Here is an 8,001-nt window from a genome sequence, read left to right on the forward strand (position 1 = left end):
GCCTTAGTTCTTCTTTGGTTATCTCAGCACAAACCTGTCAGACCCAAAGAAGCAGATCTCCAAGTCAAGGCTGAGATATAGTCCTCAGGCTACCAGGGAAAATGGGGAGCTCTACATCACTGCTACTCACTTCAGTAACTAGTAGGGAATGGCCTCTGCTGGGGGAGAATTAAGGCTGAATGCAGAGGCTTCTCCACTGCATAGTTGAGAAAATGTAGCTTTTTTGGTTTCCTCAATGATTCAGAGCCTCTTTGAAAAAGTTGTGTCTCACCTGAAATCTACATTGTGAGATATATGGAAAATCTTAAGACTAAACTCTGTTTCACCAGACAGGCAGCATTTCAAAATCATATGCCTCTGTACCCAGACCAGTGCCAGGCACAATAGATGCTCAGTTAAATCCCAAGGAACCCTAAGGGAATTATTTCAGTCAGTGAAAGGTGATGGGCAACATGTTTCTGGACTGAGAGTTTTCCAACTGTTTCTTAAAATGCTAGTCTAGTCCTCATGGGATTACATGTATTCATGATCGATCATGTCCTGTCACTTAATATCTGCAATCACATTTCCTGAGACGGAGTCCTCAGAATGTGAGGAAGATGGGGAAGGAAAAAGCATGAAGGAAACCCTGTCCAAAATTACAGGATTGCTGTGTTTTGTAAAACTTGGTTTATTCTGAGTTTGCCTCCATCCTCCGTCCCCAGTATAATCAAACGTGCCTTTGAGGAAAAAGCATATGGGAGCAACAGGAAGTGTTTAGATGCATTTTATTCAACAATCAGGCCAGCCACCGCATCATAGTGTTCTTATGGAATTTCAGAACCTTGGTTCTCAGCAAGGCCCAGATTTTTGAATGAGGACAGGAGTCTTGTGTTTCCTATAGAAGAGATTGGGGGAAAAAAATCAGCTTAAACTTTGTTGATAAAACGTGACAACGGGAGAAAAACAAGGAAAAAAGATCAGCTTTATTTAAAATAGAGAGGTTTGAGATTCATTTCCATTTCAATTTCTGTTATTCATTTACTCATTCACTTATTCATTAACTCCTCAAATATTGATTGAGAACTATAACATACATTAAGGATACAACAAAAGGGAAAAATGTCCGTTCTTACAGAGTTTACAGATCTAGCAGGGCGTTATAAAAAGCTTCTGAAATTAATCTTTAATCCATTGTTGCTTCTTTTCCTTCTGACGTCATTGTCCTAGCTACCAGGTTTCCATCTTAGCTGGTGCCTGGGCTACTTCAGGACCTTCTAACTGATTGATCCATTGCCTTAGAACTCTGGGGATTCTCATCTGTGAGATCTTGCAAAAGGAAATTATATCCTTATCCCATATGATGGCTGCTTTAGTTAGCATCTAGACAGAGCCCACGGATTGGCTTATTTTCCATAGCTGTGCTGTCCACTATCCCATATAACTATTTAAATTTAAATCAGTTAAAGTTAAGTAATATTAAAAATCCAGGATCTCATTTATAGTAGCCACATTTTAAGTGCTGGTACCATGGCTAGAGGCCTCCGTATTGGACAGCATTTCTGTCATTGCAGAAAGTTCTACAGGAGAATAGTAGTCTATAGAGAAGAATTTGCCAGTATAGATTTCTTAAGAAGACATACAGGAATTAGAAAAAAAAAGTTCTTACTGAATATATCTGCTAAGCACTTAATGATCAAGGAGATGCAAGCCCTTGTTTGTCTACCCATCTCAAAGCTCAACAACTAAGGTCAGAGCCTGGCTCTAGTTAACCATACAATGTATTTGTTTGGGGCTTTTAATGGGCAGTAGAGACAAAGGCAAAATGGTACATTGGAAAATATGTTGCATTTGAAAAAGACACATTTTCTCTCTAGACCTGTTTTCTTATCAGAGAAATATAGGAAGAGAAGTTACATTTTCTGGCATTCAAATGTTGCTCCCATATTTACATAATTTTAAAAGAATAGAAAGAGCAGGTAGGACTGGTAGGTTTTAAAGTCTAAGGAAACCGGGTGTCCCAGCTCTATGCTCATATTTTCCCAGTGGTTCAGTCTAAATACTGGGCCTTTTGATTGCCGGCTCTTGGAAATTGACCAAGCCTCAAGGCTGTTGTGTTGCTTTCTCCTCCCCTTGGATGGAAATATGATGTTTGACCTTAAGGTCAAGAACATAAGCCATGAGAAAATTAACAAGTGGTTTCAAATTCCTTTTAACAAGTGGTTTCAAGTTCCTTTTACAAGTCCTTAATGTGGAAATTTTTTTGAAAAAGCAGAACATCCAATGTTTTGGGCCTAAAACTTCAGGATATTAGATGTTTCTCCCTGGAGACCTAATTCCACAATTCTTGTTAAATACTGAGAATTTTCTGAAACGACTTAAAGCAGACCAAGGAGAGGGTGCATGGTACAAGGAATTAGAGATGTGGAATGCATGCAGTCATTTGAACCTAAATCAAAGTGTTAATACCACATCAGTTCCAAAATAACAGAGTTTTCTGGGTGGCTTGTGGGATCTCTTTTATTTGTTTTGATCATTCTACACCTTTATTTAACCTGGAGCGCTTTTGTGATGCTATGAAAATGCAAAGTCCAGTTTAAATGACACCCTTTTCATGAATCCTTTCTTGACCCTTCCAGTAGGAAGCAATCTGTATTTCTCCTTCACTCCTGTAGCATGTTGCTCACACCTCATTTGACTTCTTGTCACAAGTTACAAGAAGCTACCTTATCTGTGCTGTTTTCTTTCAGTTATATCCACTAGGAAAGCAGAGGAGACTAGCACAATGCTTGGCACAAAAGTGTTCAGCAGCTGAGTAAGACAGAAAATCTGTGGCGAATTTATTTCTCTGAGTACCTGAGTCTAATTCCCATCACCTACCCACCTACAATCAGTTCAGAAACTCCACTGAGGCTAGGTCTCACATCCATAAGTGATTGTGTTCACTAAAGTATTACATAAAGTGTTACAAAGATATGTTTTTGGTCACCTAATCTATATAATTCGTATTTGCATACTTCAGGGCTTTAGTGAACACAATCATTGCTATCACCAAGAATGATTTTTTAAGTATAATGGTATTTTGGGTATGTGGACTTTAAAAAATCCAGACTATCTCTTGTTCGCTATAAAAGGTTGGGTTTTTATCGTAGAAGTGATTTTTTTTTATTTAATTGAAAGAAACATTCAAACACTTTCCTTCCTCTAGCCCATTGTCCTTTCTTTAACACCTTTTATACAGCACCATGTTATTAATTCCTTTCTCACTTTTGTTCAGTTTTTTCTTCATCTTGAAATACCTCTCTCTCCTTCTTTATGTTCTAGAGAAAACCTCAGACTTTTCCAAATCCTAGCAGGCACAATTAGTTCTTTTTAGTTTTGTGCTCTCGGAGCACTTTGCTTATACTACCATTGACCACACCGTGTTAGCGTTGAGCGTAAGCAAACTGGGAGACAAAACATGTTGGATTTTCTTGTGGATCTCACAAATATTTAGTCTAGTACCTGACTTTAAAGTATAGCGGAAGGAGCAAGGATTTTGTACCAGATCTGTGACCTTGAGCAAGTTATTTAAACTGAGTCTCAATTTCTTCATGGGTATATTAAGCTGAGTATTATTTACCTCATAGAGTCATTGTGAATATTAAGTGCCTCGCATAATGCTTGACATAATAAATACTACTTTCTATCATAATGCACACACACACACACACACACACACACATGCACACCTCTCTATATAATCATAACATATATAATAAGGAGAAAAAGAAATCAAGAATTGTTTGGGGGAAAACTAGGTATTTTGTTTCTCTCATGGTGAGATTAATGTTATTGGTATAGTCTTTGAGGCTTAAAGGGATAATATATGTAAAAATTTGAAGACTTCTAGCTTAAAACATATATTTTAAAAGAAATTCAGGTTTGTACTCACATATTTTCAATACATAACACGCATTCATTAGAATAAGTAACTCCATCTGTCCCACAGACAGGGTTATAAATCTTGGGACATCCACTCACTGCACTTGTACATTTAGCCTAAAAATGGAATGAAACAGAATCATTTCCCATCATTTTTCATTTGAATTTATAGCAGAGTCTCTAAAATCTCCCTGGAGTTGATCAGCTTAAAGTGGAAGCATGATTGTGATTGGGAGAGTGATACTAAGTGTTCCAAGAGGAAGAATCCAAAATTTGGAGTCAGAAAACCTGGTTTTAAGTAATGCCTCTGCTATCTGCAAGCTGTGTGACATTGGTAAATCTCTTGGTGTCTCTGAACCACAGTCACTTCATTTGCAAAACGGGAATGATGTTGTTTCCCTACCTATGTCATCATGGCGTTGTGAGGTTTGAATAAAGTGAGTGAGATAATGTTCAAATTTACAATTACTACCTGTGCTGGCTCTCTCAGGTCAGCCACACCTTGAGGCATGTTCTTCCTTGCACACTAGTCCTGTCACCCTGGTCTTCTCTAAGGCAATTAAAGACACGCGGTGCCTTCTACCCTTGGGGTTTTTGCACAGCCTGTTTACTGTCAGTAAGAACTAGTAATTATCAAATGACTTTCACAGGGCAGACACTGTCTTAAGTGCTTTTCATGTATTATTATATTTTTATAATATTAATATGTATAATATTAATATTATAATATTATATATAAATATTATATTTATAATATTAATATTATAATATTATTAATAATATTATTATATTTAAACTCATAGACTATCCTATGAACTTTTTATTATACTCTTCTTCTGGTAAAGGCAGTGAGGCACAAAGAAATTGAATCACCCAAGGCCACACACCTAATAATTACTGGATCCAGGATTTAAACCCAGTCAATCTAGGTCCTGAGCTTTAGCTCTTAACCACTTTACTCTCCTACTTCTCCCTTTGCTAACACTCATTTATCCTTCAGGGCTGAAAATAAATCTCACTGTCTTAGGGCACCTTCCCTGATTTAACTAGGCTAGGTTTCTAATGGAACCAGAACTTCTTTATAACACATCACCAATGTAGTAATTTATTTACTTATACACTTTTGGTTTGCCATCGGCCTTCCCACTAAATATAAATGTAACGAGAAGAGGGACGCTTCATCCTCTGGTCTCCAAATTTACTGAAATTTACATTATAAGTACAAGAAAAACTGGAAAAGTTAGATATAGAATATTTTTCTAGAGGAAGAGCCTAGTTTATTATTATTATTGCTCATTATAAATTAGAGCTCCACCTTGTTGATGAAGAGAACTTTATGGCAACATGGTCAAACTGGCTGTAAGGAGGAAGGGCTGCTTGGAGTGATGTTTAGAAGGTTTCCACTTAAAATCCTTGTCCTACCAGATAGCCCTAGTATATATAAAAACTCCTTCACAGCAAGCATAATATGACTACAGAGAAATTGCCTATGTGTCAGTCAATTTGTCCTTCAACATAAGCGCCTGTGGCGGAACTACAATTACTATCCACATTTAATGGGTTAAGTCTTGCCAGCATTCATACTCCTCATATTAACTTAAATTGAAAGGTGAGTTAGGCTACGCTTTGGGTGGAACAAACAGTCTTAGCCCCAGAAATAAAAATTTACAAAATTGTCTTTACCTTTCTTTCCAGGAAGTTAGCTCTAGTACTACCTAGAAAACATAAATCAGACATGTCAAGTTGGCTCATGAATGGGAGAAGCCTGAGGTATTCTCATTCAGGATTTTCCGCTTCCATTTAAGTCTGTGACTTCTCTGCTTCCTCTTCCACCACCCACCCCTTCTTATTACCATTTTTTTTCAAGTATGTCTCATTGGTGTCCATTCACTCCCTGCCTGCTGAAACCTCAAAAAAATTAAGCAAAAATTTGATTAGGACCAAAGTATCTCAATTTGATATTTAAGACAAGTTGACCCATTTCCTTGAAAATAGAAATGACGTACTTACTGCTTCAAATGTGTCAGGCACAGAGCAAATACCTTCTGAACGCTCACTGACATTCTAGTAACAACCAGCTTGTTGATCTCACAGTGATGTAGGAAATATAAGTATCTTTATCTCAGTTTATAGATAAAGATATGGAAAGTTTCTATAACTAGCTGTGAACACTAGCAATAACCAGGTCTTCTGATGAAAAACTAACTTTTGCACTTACATGTAAGTCTTCTTTTGTAAGTAATGTTTTAAAAAAAATGGAGCTCTTTTGACAATTTACCTTCAGTTCCCAAAGAGCTCCCTCTCTCCATTGCATTATACTATTAGTTCAATTCACATTTCTTGAATTTACAGGTAGATACTTAAAATTGCCATGCTGCATTCTCTAGAAAATAGCAGGTCTTGTTGACATCACCATCAGGAGATGGTGATTGTGGGTGAGCTCACTGCAGGGAAGGAGAACTAATTTGATAGTATCCAGAGGAAGAAATGTTGGTGAGATTTGATTTTGATACTAACAATCTCTGAGGTCATCTAAAGGAAGTAGTTCTTCCTACCTAAATGTATTGAAAAGTAGTGAGACACTTAGGGGCTTGGAGAAGAAGGCCCCTGGAATAGTCAGAACCTGATGTGGTGAGAGTCCCACTGAATTTTAGAATCGAGTTGAGTCTAAAATTTAATGAGCACGTAGTCACCACAGGCATCTATATGTATTAATTAATATGCATGAGAAGGGGAAAAGGGACCACTGCTCCCATAAATATTTAGCAAATACAGCAAATAGTATTGTTCCTTTTCTTCGCAAAGTGCTGATTTGGCTGTCAGTAGGTTTCTTTGCTAGATCTGATAAAAATTTAAAAGTGTGTTAACCATCTCCGAAGACAAAAAGGAAGCTGATGCCAATGCCAGGGGTTCAGATCATCTGTCAAAATTATTAAGACAGTTTGAAGATATAAACATACAGTCTATTCAAGAAGAATATTTTTTCTAGAAATATTCTGTAGGTCAAAAATAAAAATTTTAATCAAATTCTGCCGTTTATATTGGAGTAACTGGAAATCTTTGTTAGCTATTTATGCAATTCCATGAGAACATAAAATTTGTAAATTGGCCTTAAACATTTACAGAGTTAGAAGTATACTTGATATTGAAATAATCCCTTCTATTTTCTACCATAGTTCTGACAAAGAGTCAGCCTCATTACCTGGGGAAAACCATTTCATGTCTGGGCAGTTCTCACTAGTAAAATTGTTTTCCTGTGTTATGTTAAAATCCCTCTTTCTATATATAATTCTCATCCACTGATCTTATTTCCTCTCACTGGGACCAAAAGATCTGTCCAAGAGTAGACTCTAAGTCTAGAAAGTAATGTGGTCAGTAAAGCAACTGGTCAAAAAGGTTTTACTTAAATCAGAAAAATATGCAAAGCCACCTACCAGATAAACTCAATAGGACCAAGGCAGTGAGAAGGAAGATGCTGGCTACCTTCATGGCTGGATTGCTGTCTCCAGGGCTCAGTCAAAAACTGAACTCAACTTACCACTTCTCTCTAGAATCCTGGGACTGGAAGGTTCATACAGGCAGGATGGTATCCCAGTCTCCACCTACTGCCCTTTGTCACAGATCTCCTTGGTTATTGATTGACTCCGTAGCATAGCCTGGACCCAGCACAGCACCAGTGTAAGAAAGGTTAGAGGAATGCTGTGGGCCTAAAATGTGCAAGGTAAAGACTGCTAGGAAGAGATGACTAGTGGTTAGTTAGTTGGTTCTTGCCCTAACTTCCTCTGTGACTATGGAGAGGCCCTTCCTTTCTCAAGCCCTGGTTTTCTCATCTGTAAGGTGAACTCCAAGGTCCTTGTACTCTGTAGTTCTGGGTGCATGAATAGGTGTGAATATCTAAAAAACTCCCTTCATTCTTTCTTCCTTTCCTTCAGCTTTTCCATTTTTTATTCTCTCTCTTTTCTCTCTTTTTCTATCACTCATTCACAAAGCCTAAAGTAGCTGAGAGAGGGACAGGGTAGAGGTAGGGAGGACTCAGTTCCCTAAGGTGTGTGTGTGCTCCGAGGTAGAGTGGGCTCACCAGAGACGCTTACCAGCTTT

At 37.7% G+C, this 8,001-nt stretch overlaps 1 protein-coding gene across 1 annotated transcript; it reads right to left on the reverse strand.

Annotated features, from left to right (window-relative positions):
• Positions 1-754: 754 nt before the first annotated feature.
• On the reverse strand, positions 755-7,459 carry LOC309819655 (serine protease inhibitor Kazal-type 1-like). The gene is made up of 4 exons (XM_082650006.1): positions 7,334-7,459; positions 5,587-5,614; positions 3,914-4,020; positions 755-877 (listed from the first exon to the last, which is right to left on the reverse strand). Exons 1-4 carry the CDS (start codon positions 7,390-7,392, stop codon positions 832-834), a joined length of 240 nt encoding a protein of 79 aa, XP_082506132.1. The 5' UTR covers positions 7,393-7,459; the 3' UTR covers positions 755-831.
• Positions 7,460-8,001: the final 542 nt, after the last annotated feature.

The sequence above is a fragment of the Grampus griseus genome (assembly GCF_964374135.1).
Source record: "Grampus griseus genome assembly, chromosome: 3".
In the NCBI taxonomy this organism is placed as follows: Eukaryota; Metazoa; Chordata; class Mammalia; order Artiodactyla; family Delphinidae; genus Grampus; species Grampus griseus.

Bases quoted from the DNA above. Each gene is read 5' to 3' on its own strand.
- LOC309819655 (XM_082650006.1), bottom strand. From the start codon at position 7,392: ATGAAGGTAGCCAGCATCTTCCTTCTCACTGCCTTGGTCCTATTGAGT. The intron at 5,615-7,333 runs GTGGCTTTGCAT...TTTTCTAGGTAG, and splicing joins CTATTGAGTTTATCTGGTAG to TACTAGAGCTAACTTCCTGG. The intron at 878-3,913 runs GTGAGTACAAAC...TCTCTTCTATAG, and splicing joins GTGTTATGTATTGAAAATAT to GAAACACAAGACTCCTGTCC.